At 49.5% G+C, this 16,107-nt stretch overlaps 1 protein-coding gene across 2 annotated transcripts in view; it reads right to left on the bottom strand.

Annotated features, from left to right (window-relative positions):
* The window catches only part of LRRIQ1 (leucine rich repeats and IQ motif containing 1), a 1,566,481-nt gene that overhangs the window by 1,392,250 nt on the left and 158,124 nt on the right, over positions 1-16,107 (bottom strand). For both annotated transcript variants that reach the window (XM_069229624.1, XM_069229625.1), the window contains exon 6: positions 1,039-1,113. In XM_069229624.1, the coding sequence (XP_069085725.1) occupies positions 1,039-1,113 (75 nt within the window). The remainder of the gene's footprint in view (positions 1-1,038; positions 1,114-16,107) is intronic.

Raw genomic sequence — 16,107 nt, 5'->3', positions numbered from 1 at the left:
CACCTGCCACATCACTTATCTACAAACACCCTCTGATGCAGACATTCAGAACCCTCAGCTCCAAGCAACACCACTCATCCACATACTCACATAAGCACTCACCCATTGCAAAACTAGCTGCACAAACATCGGTCATTCAACAGCAATGTTTTACAACATTCGTCGAGTGCAATAGAATTGTTATAACTTACAAAATAACAAACACTTACTGCAGTACATATTCACGCAGTTAACTATATGATATGTAGCTCATCCTTCGGAATACGACTAAACATGCTTACATCACCATTTATTGTGGATCAGGCCTATGCATATGCTGCTTGATGGTTGGCTGTGCTGTGAGGGACTTTGGTTTGTTAGATTTGAGGGACTTGGGACCTACTCTGTTATGCAGGAACTTATACCTACAAGATCTGCAGACCCCGGAGACTGCTCTGTCAAGTGAGGACTGAGACAAACTGTTTAGATTATACCGTGAGAGATACTTCGGCTGTTTAGCGCCAATTCCTTAATCGGAAATCTGGCGTCTATGGCCTCACACTGACAGATCTGTGTATCTTCAGCTATATGCATGTGACGTAATGGTGCACCCACACAAAGAACACATTTACTCAAAACACCAAAGATAAATCAACTGGCTTTGCCAATGTTTTTTTCGTCCAGAATTTCACTGGGACGTTTCCCATTTCAAGCAGATACTGTGTGGCCTCTATAGCCTTGTTTTTATCGTTTATTTTCATATTAATCCACATTGACCATTCCTTAAGCATATCTGCAATAGAGGTTCAGATTACAGTTCTATTGAAAATTCATCGTGTTCCTTCTTTGCAAGTATGTTTTTTACATTACATCAAAAATGACCACTAACGTTTTTCTAGTCCATGGAAATGCTTGCATAAGCTAACATGCCCTGTATGTGTCGTCTTCAATAATGATGTATGTTTCATAAATATCATTACATTCAAATTTCTTATACCACTTGTAAATAGATTTTGTGAGAATTTCTCCCACTAATAAAACTGGGAGCCTAAATTATACCTCATGGTGTTTCAATTCTTCAGCGAAAGCCGCCTTTTCATTCTCTTCTTCGGCCTTCATCTTAGCTTCCTGTTCCTGTAAAAACAAAACATATAATCTATCATTTTCCCTTTTTAACCTGCAATTTGTTAAACACACTTCTTCCATGAGAACAAAACCTTTGATTGCCTAAGTTAAAACAGTGACCCGCATATACGCTGAAGGGCAGATATGCTCAATAAACTGATGTTTGGGAAGGTAAAAAAAAAACAAAAAAAACAACAACAAAAAAACCACAATATACTGAAAAATATAAAAATGAAACGAAAACTGCCTCTTTCATGATGGTAGAATCTATGAGTATCCCGACATTCATTCAAATTATTGACATTTTAAGTATTACCATTTAACCCCTTCGCTGCCAGGCCTTTTCCCCCTCCTGTGCCAGGCCTTTTTTTGCCTATTTGGGGCAGTTCGCGCTTAGGCCCTCATAACTTTTTGTCCACATAAGCTAACCAAGCCAAATTTGCGACCTTTTTTTCCAACATCCTAGGGATTCTAAAGGTACCCAGACTTTGTGGGTTCCCCTGAAGGAGGCCAAGAAATTGGCCAAAATACAGTGAAAATTTCGTTTTTTTCAAAAAAATTGGAAAAAGGGGCTGCAGAAGAAGGCTTGTGGTTTTTCCCCTGAAAATGGCATCAACAAAGGGTTTGCGGTGCTAAACTCAGCAGCTTCCCAGCTTTCAGGAACAGGCAGACTTGAATCAGAAAACCCAATTTTTCAACACAATTTTGGCATTTTACTGGGGCATACCCCATTTGTGCAATTTTTTGTGCTTTCAGCCTCCTTCCAGTCAGTGACAGGAATGGTCATGAAACCAATGCTGGATCCCAGAAACCTAAACATTTCTGAAAAGTAGACAAAATTCTGAATTCAGCAAGGGGTCATTTGTGTAGATCCTACAAGGGTTTCCTACAAAAAATAACAGCTGAAAAAGAAAAATATTGAAATTGAGGTGAAAAAAAACATCAATTTTTCTCTACTTTTTACTCTGTAACTTTTCCCTGCAATGTCAGATTATCGATAGCAATATACCGTTACGTCTGCTGGACTCCTCTGGTTGCGGGGATATATAGGATTTGTAGGTTCATCAAGAACCCGAGGAACCCAGAGCCAATAAATGAGCTGCACCCTGCAGTGCGTTTTCATTCTATACCGGGTATACAGTAATTCATTTGCTGAAATATAAGGAGTAAAAAATAGCTATCAAGAAAACCTTTGCATTTCTAAAAAGGGCACAAGATAAGGTGTTGAGGAGCAGTGGTTATTTGCACATCTCTGAATTCCGGGGTGACCATAGTAGCACGTGAATTACATGGAATTTCTCAAATAGATGTCTTTTTTACACACACCCCTATATTTGGAAGGAATAAATGTAGAGAAAGACAAGGGGCAATAACACTTGTTTTGCTATTCTATGTTCCCCCAAGTCTCCCGATAAAAATGATACCTCACTTGTGTGGGTAGGCCTAGCGCCCGCGACAGGATATGCCCCAAAACACAACGTGGACACATCACAGAAAACAGAGCTGTTTTTAGCAAAGTGACTACCTGTAGATTTTGGCCTCTAGCTCAGCCGCCACCTAGGGAAACCTACCAAACCTGTGCATTTCTGAAAACTAGAGACCTAGGGGAATCCAAGGAGGGGTGACTTGCGGGGCTCGGACCAGGTTCTGTTACCCAGAATCCTTTGCAAACCTCAAAATTTGGCTAAAAAAACACATGTTCCTCACATTTCTGTGGCAGAAAGTTCTGGAATCCGAGAGGAGCCACGAATTTCCTTCCACCCAGCGTTCCCCCACGTCTCCCGATAAAAATGATACCTCACTTGTGTGGGTAGGCCTAGCGCCCGCGACAGGATATGCCCCAAAACACAACGTGGACATATCACAGAAAACAGAGCTGTTTTTAGTAAAGTGACTACCTGTAGATTTTGGCCTCTAGCTCAGCCGCCACCTAGGGAAACCTACCAAACCTATGCATTTCTGAAAACTAGAGACCTAGGGGAATCCAAGGAGGGGTGACTTGTGTGGCTCGGACCAGGTTCTGTTACCCAGAATCCTTTGCAAACCTCAAAATTTGGCTAAAAAAACACATGTTCCTCACATTTCTGTGGCAGAAAGTTCTGGAATCTGAGAGGAGCCACAAATTTCCTTCCACCCAGCGTTCCCCCACGTCTCCCGATAAAAATGATACCTCACTTGTGTGGGTAGGCCTAGCGCCCGCGACAGGATATGCCCCAAAACACAACGTGGACATATCACAGAAAACAGAGGTGTTTTTAGCAAAGTGACTACCTGTAGATTTTGGCCTCTAGCTCAGCCGCCACCTAGGGAAACCTACCACACCTATGCATTTCTGAAAACTAGAGACCTAGGGGAATCCAAGGAGGGGTGACTTGTGTGGCTCGGACCAGGTTCTGTTACCCAGAATCCTTTGCAAACCTCAAAATTTGGCTAAAAAAACACATGTTCCTCACATTTCTGTGGCAGAAAGTTCTGGAATCTGAGAGGAGCCACAAATTTCCTTCCACCCAGCGTTCCCCCACGTCTCCCGATAAAAATGATACCTCACTTGTGTGGGTAGGCCTAGCGCCCGCGACAGGATATGCCCCAAAACACAACGTGGACATATCACAGAAAACAGAGCTGTTTTTAGCAAAGTGACTACCTGTAGATTTTGGCCTCTAGCTCAGCCGCCACCTAGGGAAACCTACCAAACCTGTGCATTTCTGAAAACTAGAGACCTAGGGGAATCCAAGGAGGGGTGACTTGTGTGGCTCGGACCAGGTTCTGTTACCCAGAATCCTTTGCAAACCTCAAAATTTGGCTAAAAAACACATGTTCCTCACATTTCTGTGGCAGAAAGTTCTGGAATCTGAGAGGAGACACAAATTTCCTTCCACCCAGCGTTCCCCCACGTCTCCCGATAAAAATGATACCTCACTTGTGTGGGTAGGCCTAGCGCCCGCGACAGGATATGCCCCAAAACACAACGTGGACACATCACAGAAAACAGAGCTGTTTTTAGCAAAGTGACTACCTGTAGATTTTGGCCTCTAGCTCAGCCGCCACCTAGGGAAACCTACCAAACCTGTGCATTTCTGAAAACTAGAGACCTAGGGGAATCCAAGGAGGGGTGACTTGCGGGGCTCGGACCAGGTTCTGTTACCCAGAATCCTTTGCAAACCTCAAAATTTGGCTAAAAAAACACATGTTCCTCACATTTCTGTGGCAGAAAGTTCTGGAATCTGAGAGGAGCCACAAATTTCCTTCCACCCAGCGTTCCCCCACGTCTCCCGATAAAAATGATACCTCACTTGTGTGGGTAGGCCTAGCGCCCGCGACAGGATATGCCCCAAAACACAACGTGGACACATCACAGAAAACAGAGCTGTTTTTAGCAAAGTGACTACCTGTAGATTTTGGCCTCTAGCTCAGCCGCCACCTAGGGAAACCTACCAAACCTGTGCATTTCTGAAAACTAGAGACCTAGGGGAATCCAAGGAGGGGTGACTTGCGGGGCTCGGACCAGGTTCTGTTACCCAGAATCCTTTGCAAACCTCAAAATTTGGCTAAAAAAACACATGTTCCTCACATTTCTGTGGCAGAAAGTTCTGGAATCCGAGAGGAGCCACAAATTTCCTTCCACCCAGCGTTCCCCCACGTCTCCCGATAAAAATGATACCTCACTTGTGTGGGTAGGCCTAGCGCCCGCGACAGGATATGCCCCAAAACACAACGTGGACATATCACAGAAAACAGAGGTGTTTTTAGCAAAGTGACTACCTGTAGATTTTGGCCTCTAGCTCAGCCGCCACCTAGGGAAACCTACCACACCTATGCATTTCTGAAAACTAGAGACCTAGGGGAATCCAAGGAGGGGTGACTTGTGTGGCTCGGACCAGGTTCTGTTACCCAGAATCCTTTGCAAACCTCAAAATTTGGCTAAAAAAACACATGTTCCTCACATTTCTGTGGCAGAAAGTTCTGGAATCTGAGAGGAGCAACAAATTTCCTTCCACCCAGCGTTCCCCCACGTCTCCCGATAAAAATGATACCTCACTTGTGTGGGTAGGCCTAGCGCCCGCGACAGGATATGCCCCAAAACACAACGTGGACATATCACAGAAAACAGAGCTGTTTTTAGCAAAGTGACTACCTGTAGATTTTGGCCTCTAGCTCAGCCGCCACCTAGGGAAACCTACCAAACCTGTGCATTTCTGAAAACTAGAGACCTAGGGGAATCCAAGGAGGGGTGACTTGTGTGGCTCGGACCAGGTTCTGTTACCCAGAATCCTTTGCAAACCTCAAAATTTGGCTAAAAAACACATGTTCCTCACATTTCTGTGGCAGAAAGTTCTGGAATCTGAGAGGAGACACAAATTTCCGTCCACCCAGCGTTCCCCCACGTCTCCCGATAAAAATGATACCTCACTTGTGTGGGTAGGCCTAGCGCCCGCGACAGGATATGCCCCAAAACACAACGTGGACACATCACAGAAAACAGAGCTGTTTTTAGCAAAGTGACTACCTGTAGATTTTGGCCTCTAGCTCAGCCGCCACCTAGGGAAACCTACCAAACCTGTGCATTTCTGAAAACTAGAGACCTAGGGGAATCCAAGGAGGGGTGACTTGCGGGGCTCGGACCAGGTTCTGTTACCCAGAATCCTTTGCAAACCTCAAAATTTGGCTAAAAAAACACATGTTCCTCACATTTCTGTGGCAGAAAGTTCTGGAATCTGAGAGGAGCCACAAATTTCCTTCCACCCAGCGTTCCCCCACGTCTCCCGATAAAAACGATACCTCACTTGTGTGGGTAGGCCTAGCGCCCGCGACAGGATATGCCCCAAAACACAACGTGGACACATCACAGAAAACAGAGCTGTTTTTAGCAAAGTGACTACCTGTAGATTTTGGCCTCTAGCTCAGCCGCCACCTAGGGAAACCTACCAAACCTGTGCATTTCTGAAAACTAGAGACCTAGGAGAATCCAAGGAGGGGTGACTTGCGGGGCTCGGACCAGGTTCTGTTACCCAGAATCCTTTGCAAACCTCAACATTTGGCTAAAAAAACACATGTCCCTCACATTTCTGTGGCAGAAAGTTCTGGAATCTGAGAGGAGCTACAAATTTCCTTCCACCCAGCGTTCCCCCAAGTCTCCCGATAAAAATGATACCTCACTTGCGTGGGTAGGCCTAGCGCCGGCGACAGGAAACACCCCAAAGCGCAACGTGGACACATCCTAAATTTTGGAAAAAAACAGAGGTGTTTTTTGCGAAGTGCCTACCTGTAGATTTTGGCCTCTAGCTCAGCCGGCACCTAGGGAAACCTACCAAACGAACGAGTTACTTACCTTCGGTAACGACTTTTCTGGTGGATACATTAGCTACCTGTGGATTCCTCACCTGATGAATACTCCCATGGCGCCAGCATTTGACGGAAATCTTCTTACTAGTCTCTGCACGTCGACGAGGACGTCACTCTAGCCCACGCGACGCCGTCTGACGTCATACAGGCAATAAGAAGTCCTCGCCGACGTGCCGATGACAGTACCAACATTTTTTACGTGCATGAGAATAATAATAATAACCCAATGCAATGAAAGAGCAAAGCAACATCTCTTAATATTGTAAATCACACAACATTGCAATAAAATAGCTGTAGATTTAATATAACCTTTTTTTTTTTTAAACAAATAAATATATTTATACATACGAATCATGTATATACCCAATATATATATAGATTTATATATACATATACACATATATACAAATATCATACATGCAAAATGTATTGCAACTTTGAAGACCAAAAGGAGCACACTCAAGGATTGCTTGGAGAGACCAAAAAGGCAACGGGGAGGCGGGTGGGACCGTGAGGAATCCACAGGTAGCTAATGTATCCACCAGAAAAGTCGTTACCGAAGGTAAGTAACTCGTTCTTCTGATGGATACAACTACCTGTGGATTCCTCACCTGATGAATAGAGTCCCAAAGCAGTACCACGCCCGGCGGTGGGTGCCTAAATGGTCAAACCAAGAAATCCTGCAGCACTGACCGTGCAAAATGACCGTCCCTTCTGACCTCAGAGTCCAAACAGTAATGTTTCACAAAAGTGTGAAGGGACGACCAAGTTGCGGCCTTGCAGATGTCAACCACAGGAACACCCCTGGCCAAGGCCGAAGAGGCCGACTTAGCTCTGGTGGAGTGAGCTCTAATGCCCTCAGGCGGATCCTTCTTTGCCAAAGAGTAACAGATTTTAATGCAAAGAACAACCCACCTGGAGAGTGTTCTCTTGTGGACTGCCTTTCCTCTCCTCTTGCCCACGTATCCGACAAACAGCTGATCCTCCAGCCTGATATCCTTCATTCTGTCGATATAGAAGCTCAACGCCCTTTTTGGGTCCAGGCGATGTAGTCTTTCTTCCTCCTTTGAAGGATGAGGCGGAGGATAAAACGTGGACAAAGTGATTGTCTGAGCCAAATGGAAGGGTGAAACAACCTTCGGAAGGAAAGCAGCCTTGGTCCTCAACACCACCTTATCCCCATAAAACGTTATATAAGGGGGTTTAACCGATAAGGCCTGCAACTCACTCACTCTCCTTGCAGATGTTATAGCTACCAGGAATACTGTTTTAATAACCAAATACCTTAAGGGGCAAGAATGCATAGGCTCAAAAGGGGACCCCATAAGGAAAGTCAGGACCAAGGACAAATCCCATTGAGGCATAACGAATGGTTTTGGAGGATATTGATTCAGAAGACCTTTCAAGAATCTGAGAACAATAGGGGATTTAAATAACGATGGTTGGTCTGGAAGACAAATGAAGGCTGACAAGGCCGACAAATAACCCTTAATGGTAGCTACTGCACAACCTTTCTGCGCTAGAGACAGTGCAAAAGACAAAACATGTGACAGATGAGCATGTAAGGGATCAATCTGTCTCTCTCCACACCACATAACAAATTTAGACCACCTATTAGCGTAGATAGATTTAGTGGAGTGTCGCCTGGCCGCTAAGATAACATCCACTACATCAGGCGGGAGAGAGAAGGAACTCAGGTTGCCCCGTTCAATCTCCAAGCATGTAGGTGCAGACTCTGGAGGTTGGGGTGTAAAACCTGCCCCTGCGACTGCGAGAGGAGGTCTGCCCTGAGAGGGAGACGGAGCGGAGGGCACAGTGAGAGTTGGAGAAGGTCGGAGTACCATACCCTCCTTGGCCAATCCGGAGCTATTAAGATGACTTGGGCCCGGTCTTGGCGAATTTTCCTCAACACTCGAGGAATCAAGGGTATGGGGGGAAACGCGTAAAGCAACTGGTCGCACCAGGTTATCTGAAACGCGTCCCCCAACGCTCCCTGCATCGGATACTGGAGGCTGCAGAATAACGGGCAATGCGCGTTCTCCCGAGTGGCAAACAGATCTATCCGAGGAAACCCCCACATCTGGAAGATTAAACAGACTTGATCTGGATGGAGACGCCACTCGTGGTCTGCCGAGAATTGGCGACTGAGACTGTCCGCACGTACATTCAAGACCCCGGCCAGATGATTTGCCACCAAGCAAATCTGATGGTCCTTTGCCCAGGACCATAGCCGAAGAGCTTCTCTGCAGAGAAGGTACAACCCTACTCCTCCCTGTTTGTTTATGTACCACATCGTGGTAGTATTGTCCGTCAGGACCTGTACCGACTGACCACGAAGGGATGGGAGGAAGGCCTTGAGAGCCAAACGTACAGCCCGTAACTCCAACAGATTGATATGAAACACCTGTTCCTCTGGAGACCAAAGCCCTTTGATCTCCAGATCCCCCAGATGAGCTCCCCATCCTAGGGTGGAGGCATCCGTTATTACCGTGGCCACTGGTGGCGACTGCGCGAACGGCTTCCCCTGTGAAAGATTGTTGCCCGCAATCCACCACTTCAATTCCACAGCAGCATCTCTGGAGATCTTGACAGTACCTTCTAAATCTCCCTTGTGTTGAGACCACTGCCTTCGGAGGCACCACTGAAGAGCCCTCATGTGCCAGCGAGCATGCGTGACCAACAGAATGCAGGAGGCGAACAGACCGAGCAGACGAAGGACCTTGAGGACTGGAACTACCGCTCCATTTCGAAACATTGGAACCAATTCCTGAATATCTTGAATCCGCTGAGGCGGAGGAAAGGCTCGACTCAATGTTGTATCCAGTACTGCCCCTATGAACAGGAGGCGCTGAGAGGGCTCCAGGTGAGATTTGGGCACGTTCACCGAAAAGCCCAGGTCGAACAACAACTGGGTTGTTGACTGCAGATGATGCGACACAAGCTCCGGGGACTTGGCTTTGATCAACCAGTCGTCCAAGTAAGGGAATACTGCTATCCCCTTCCTTCTGAGCTCCGCCGCAACCACTGACATCACCTTTGTGAAGACTCGAGGTGCTGAAGTAAGACCAAACGGGAGGACCGCAAACTGATAGTGCTGCGACCCTACCACAAACCGGAGATACTTCCTGTGCGACTTGAGTATCGGGATATGAAAGTAAGCATCCTGCAAGTCGACAGACACCATCCAATCTTCCTTGTTCAACGCCAAAAGCACCTGTGCTAGGGTCAGCATCTTGAACTTTTCCTGTTTGAGGAACCAATTCAAGATCCTCAGATCCAGGATTGGTCTCAACTGACCATCCTTTTTGGGAATCAGGAAGTATCTTGAGTAACAACCTCGACCCTTTTCCTGCTCTGGGACCAACTCTACCGCGCCCTTTGAAAGGAGGACTTGAACCTCCTGTTCTAGCAACAGGAGGTGTTCTTCTGAACAATAAGATGGGCGGGGCGGGATGAGGGGCGGGAACTCCCGAAAGGGAAGGGCGTAGCCTTTTCCCACAATGCCGAGAACCCAAGTGTCCGTTGTGATAGACCTCCACTTGTGGAGAAAACGCTGTAATCTTCCCCCTACAGGAGAGGAGTGAGTGGGAAACGGTGGAAGCCTAAGGCTGCTTCCCCTGCTGCACCCCTCCAGAGGACGAGGAAGAGGCAGAGTGCTGTTGAGAGGCTCCTCTGGTACGGACCCCACCCCTCCCCCTCCCTCTAAATGACCTATAGGGGAGGGAAGAGGCGGGTTGCTGGAACCTCCCCCGAAAGGAAGAGGAATAAGAGCCACGCCCAAATCCCCGAAACCTCCTGAAAATTCTAGAAGAGGCAGAGGAAGAAGGAGCTTGCAGTCCTAACGATTTGGCTGTGGCTCTGCTCTCCTTAAATCGTTCCAAGGCCGAATCTGCCTTGGCTCCAAACAGTCTGTCCCCATCAAACGGGAGGTCCAGCAGGGTCGACTGCACATCCGCAGAGAACCCTGAGTTTCGGAGCCAGGCCTGTCTTCTTGCCACCACAGCCGTGCCCATCGCCCTGGCCACCGAGTCGGTCGTGTCCAGCCCAGACTGGATAATCTGGGTCGCGGCAGCCTGGGCGTCCGAGACCACATCCAAAAGACCCTGGGGAAGCTCCGTGAATGAAGACGAAATATCATCCATCAGCGCATGGATGTACCTCCCCAGAATGCACGTGGCGTTGGTGGCCTTCAACGCCAAACTGCATGACGAAAATATTTTCTTGGACTGCGCATCCAGTTTCTTGGAGTCTCTGTCTCCAGGCACCGTCGGGAAGGAACCAGGCGCTGACTTTGAGGAACAGGAGGCTTGCACCACCAAGCTCTCCGGCGTAGGGTGTCTAGAGAGAAAGCCAGGGTCAGATGGTGCAGCTCGATACCTCCTGGCCACAGCCCTATGAACGGCCGAGGAAGACACCGGCTTCTTCCACACCTCCAACACCGGATCCAGCAAAGCCTCATTAAATGGCAAGAGAGGCTCAGCTGCAGCAGAGGCCGGATGCAATACCTCTGTCAGCAAATTCTGCTTTGCCTCTGCCACCGGCAAAGGCAGGTCCAAAAAGCTCGCTGCCTTCCTCACCACAGCATGAAAGGAAGCAGCCTCCTCCGTATATTCCCCTGGAGATGAAAGGTCCCACTCAGGGGAAGTGTCCAGCCCACTGGCTGTATCCAGACCATGCAGTCCGTCTCCAGAGTCCTCAATCTCTCCCTCCTCTAGGACTCGCTGGTACTCTTGCTCTTCTAAAAGACGGAGAGCACGCCTCCTCGAATGAAGTCTCTCCTCGATACGCGGAGTCGACATGGCCTCCGCCGACGTCGAAGAACGGCGCCGATCTCCAGAAGCATCTGACGCCGCGTCCGGCGCCACAGGCAGCTTCGGCGCCGAGGCAGGAGCCGGAGGACGAGGTCTTGGAGCCGATGGACCAACCGGAGTCACAGGGCAAAATCCTGACTTCGACGGAGGGGCAACCTCCGGGGCCGAAACATCCGAAGCCACCGGAGCGGCCACCGACGCCGGCACCGGCGCCGAGCCCACATTCCCAAAAGGGAGAAAGGGCATAAAGGGTGCCGGCCGAAGAGGCGCAGGATCACCCAACGAAAAGGCCAAGGGCCCCGAAGGACCAGCCGGAGCAGCTCCTGGAGCCATCTGCTGAAAGATGGTATACATCGCATTAAGAAACGCGGTACTATCGGCTCCAGGAGTGGGAAAAGCCGGATACTGGGGTGCCTGGATCGAAGGCGACCCCGACGCCGGCCTCGACGTCTGCGACGCCGGAGAAAACACAAGAGGCTGCACCACCTCAATCACTGACGCCTGACCAGGTGAAGTCGGTGACGCCGGAGAGGGCAACGGCGTCGATGGATGCGGCGTGACCGTGGGGCTGACCTCCCAAGTCCTCCGACGCCGAGCCGAAGGTGACCTCGAATGAGACTCCTTGCTGGAGTGACGTCGTGAGTCTCTACGGCGCCGGGAGTCTCGATGACGCCGGTGAGACCTTGGCGAAGAAGACTTCTTATGATGTTTCTCCTTCTTCTTTGACTTTGCCATGAATAACTTGGCCTCGCGCTCTTTGAGGGCCTTCGGATTCATGTGTTGACATGAATCGCAAGTCGAGACGTCGTGGTCGGAGCTCAAACACCATAGACAGTCGGAGTGAGGATCTGTAACTGACATCTTGCCCCCACACTCTCGACAGGGCTTGAAACCCGACTTCCTCTGAGACATTGTTACCGCAGAGAAGACTACGCAGCAGACAATACACTGTAACCACGAAGGTAACAGTAACTCCCTCGAAGATAACCGTTTCGAATGCACGGAAAAAAGGGAACTGTCATCGGCACGTCGGCGAGGACTTCTTATTGCCTGTATGACGTCAGACGGCGTCGCGTGGGCTAGAGTGACGTCCTCGTCGACGTGCAGAGACTAGTAAGAAGATTTCCGTCAAATGCTGGCGCCATGGGAGTATTCATCAGGTGAGGAATCCACAGGTAGTTGTATCCATCAGAACTGTGCATTTCTGAAAACTAGAGACCTAGGGGAATCCATGGAGGGGTGACTTGCGGGGCTCGGACCAGGTTCTGTTACCCAGAATCCTTTGCAAACCTCAAAATTTGGCTAAAAATACACATGTTACTCACATTTCTGTGGCAGAAAGTTCTGGAATCTGAGAGGAGCCACAAATTTCCTTCTACCCAGCGTTCCCCCAAGTCTCCCGATAAAAATGATACCTCACTTGTGTGGGTAGGACTAGCGCCCACGAAAGGAAAGGGCCCAAAACACAACGTGGACACATCACATTTTTTTATAAAAAGCAGTGCCTACCTGTGGATTTTGGCCTGTAGCTCAGCCGACACCTGAGGAAACCTAGCAAACCAGTGCATTTTTGAAAACTAGAAACCCAGGGGAATCCAAGATGGGGTGACTTGCGGGGCTCTGACCAGGTTATGTTACCCAGAATCCTTTGCAAACATCAAAATTTGGCCCAAAAACACTTTTTCCTCTCATTTCGGTGACAGAAAGTTCTGGAATCTGAGAGGAGCCACAAATTTCCTTCCACCCAGCGTTCCCCTAAGTCTCTCGATAAAAATGGTACATCACTTCTGTGGGTAGGCCTAGCGCCCACAAAAGGAAATGGCCCAAAAACACAACGTGGACACAACATATTTTTTCACAGAAAACAGAGGTGTTTTTTGCAAGGTGCCTACCTGTGGTGTTTGGCCTGTAGCTCAGCCGGCCCCAGGGGGGGGGGGCAGAAATGCCCTAAAATAAATTTGCCCCCGCAACACCCACCCCCCCCCGGGAGCGACCCTTGCCTACGGGGTCACTCCCCCCGCGTGACATTGGCGCCAAAAAACAAATCCCCGGTGCCTAGTGGCAGAAATGGTCTAAATACAATTTGCCCCCCCAGGGGAGCGACCCTTGCCTGATGGGTCGCTCCCCATCTCTAAAAAAAGAAACAACAAAAAAAAAAAAAACACAAAAAGAAAATTGCCCTGGCGCCTAGAGTGTTCTGCCCCCACCCCCGGGGGCAGTTCGGCCTAATAATAGGCCGATCTGTCCCCCGGGGGGGCAGAAATGGCCTAAAATAAATTTGCCCCCCCAACCCCCACCCCCCCCCCCCGGGAGCGACCCTTGCCTACGGGGTCGCTCCCCCTGCGTGACATTGGCGCCAAAAAACAAATCCCCGGTGCCTAGTGGTTTCTGCCCCCTTGGGGGCAGATTGACCTAAAATTGGCCAATCTGCCCCCAGGGGGGCAGAAATGGTCTAAATACAATTTCCCCCCCCAGGGGAGCGACCCTTGCCTGATGGGTCGCTCCCCATCTCTAAAAAAAGAAACAACAAAAAAAAAAAAAACACAAAAAAAAAATTGCCCTGGCGCCTAGAGTGTTCTGCCCACCCCCCCGGGGGCAGTTCGGCCTAATAATAGGCCGATCTGTCCCTCGGGGGGGCAGAAATGCCCTAAAATAAATTTGCCCCCCCAACCCCCACCCCCCCCCCCCGGGAGCGACCCTTGCCTACGGGGTCGCTCCCCCTGCGTGACATTGGCGCCAAAAAACAAATCCCCGGTGCCTAGTGGTTTCTGCCCCCTTGGGGGCAGATTGACCTAAAATTGGCCAATCTGCCCCCAGGGGGGCAGAAATGGTCTAAATACAATTTCCCCCCCCAGGGGAGCGACCCTTGCCTGATGGGTCGCTCCCCATCTCTAAAAAAAGAAACAACAAAAAAAAAAAAAACACAAAAAAAAAATTGCCCTGGCGCCTAGAGTGTTCTGCCCACCCCCCCGGGGGCAGTTCGGCCTAATAATAGGCCGATCTGTCCCTCGGGGGGGCAGAAATGGCCTAAAATAAATTTGCCCCCCCAACCCCCACCCCCGGGAGCGACCCTTGCCTACGGGGTCGCTCCACCTGCGTGACATTGGCGCCAAAAAACAAATCCCCGGTGCCTAGTGGTTTCTGCCCCCTTGGGGGCAGATTGACCTAAAATCGGCCAATCTGCCCCCAGGGGGGCAGAAATGGTCTAAATACAATTTGCCCCCCAGGGGAGCGACCCTTGCCTGATGGGTCGCTCCCCATCTCTAAAAAAAAAAAAAAGAACCAAAAAAAAAAAACACAAAAAAAAAATTGCCCTGGCGCCTAGAGGTTTCTTCCCCCCCTGGGGGCAGATCGGCCTAATAATAGGCCGATCTGCCCCCAGGGGGGGCAGAAATGGCCTAAAATAAATTGCCCTCCCCCCCAGGGAGCGACCCTTGCCTAAGTGGTCGCTCCCTTTGCGTGAAATTCACGCAAAGAAAAAACTCCCTGGTGTCTAGTGGTTTCTACCCCCCTTGGGGGCAGATTGGCCTCATCAAAATAGGCCAATCTGCCCCCAAGGGGGGCAGAAATGGGCAAAATATAATTTTCCCCCAAGGGGAGCGACCCTTGCCTAAGGGGTCGCTCCCCACCCAAAAAAAAAAAAATGAAAAAAAAAAAAAAAAAATGGTCCCTGGTGCCTAGAGGTTTCTGCCCCCCCTGGGGGCAGATCGGCCTAATAGTAGGCCGATCTGCCCCCAGGGGGGGCAGAAAAGGCCTTCCCGAAAATATGCCCCCCTGGGAGCGACCCTTGCCCAAGGGGTCGCTCCCTTTTGTCAATAATAATAAAAAAAAAAAATAATCCCTGGTGTCTAGTGGTTTCTATCCCCCTTGGGGGCAGATTGGCCTCATCAAAATAGGCCAATCTGCCCCCAAGGGGGGCAGAAATGGCCAAAATATAATTTTCCCCCAAGGGGAGCGACCCTTGCCTAAGGGGTCGCTCCCCACCTCAATAAAAAAAATGAAAAAAAAAAAAAAAAAAAATGGTCCCTGGTGCCTAGAGGTTTCTGCCCCCCCTGGGGGCAGATCGGCCTAATAAGGCCGATCTGCCCCCAGGGGGGGCAGAAAAGGCCTTTTCAAAAAAATGCCCCCCCTGGGAGCGACCCTTGCCCAAGGGGTCGCTCCCTTTTGTCAATTTCAAAGAAAAAAAAAAATCCCTGGTGTCTAGTGGGGTTTCAAAAGCCGGATTGCAAGCAATCCGGCTTTTGAAACCCTCGGAGGGACTTCAAAGGGAAGGAAATACTTTTCCTTCCCTTTGAAGCCCCTCCGGGCCTCCCAAGTGATTGAAAAAGAAATGCTTTTGCATTTCTTTTTCAATCGCGCTGGAAGCAGAGCTTCCAGCGCGACGAGGGAGGCCCCTGTGACACATCAGCGCGCGCGCGCGCGCGCTGACGTCACAGGGGGGGTGGGGGGGGTCGGGGGTGGAAGGGGAAGGTCTTCCCCTTCCATCCCCGACTTGGGGGGGGAAGGGGGGTGCACGGGGGGCGCGCTAGCGCGCCCCCAAGTTCCCCTGTGCCATGGACGAGATGATCTCGTCCAAGGCACAGGGGAACTGTAGCCTTGGACGAGATCATCTCGTCCAAGGCACCCAAGAGGTTAAGGAACTTCACTCCACACGTCATGCCATTTCAAAGGACTGTGGACGCTATCAATAATATCTAAATAGCGCGTGCCTAGCTTCCAGAAGAGCTTAGCAATTTACAACCCTGCCCAAAAAGTAATAAATGGAGCCATCATAACATTACAAAATTAAATAACTGATAGTAATCAACACGAAGAATGGAATTATTTGATGATCGACAATTTATGAATT

The sequence above is a fragment of the Pleurodeles waltl genome, chromosome 4_1 (assembly GCF_031143425.1).
Source record: "Pleurodeles waltl isolate 20211129_DDA chromosome 4_1, aPleWal1.hap1.20221129, whole genome shotgun sequence".
In the NCBI taxonomy this organism is placed as follows: Eukaryota; Metazoa; Chordata; class Amphibia; order Caudata; family Salamandridae; genus Pleurodeles; species Pleurodeles waltl.
Note: the sequence above shows the minus strand (reverse complement) of the source record. Positions and strands in the feature narration are given on the sequence as shown.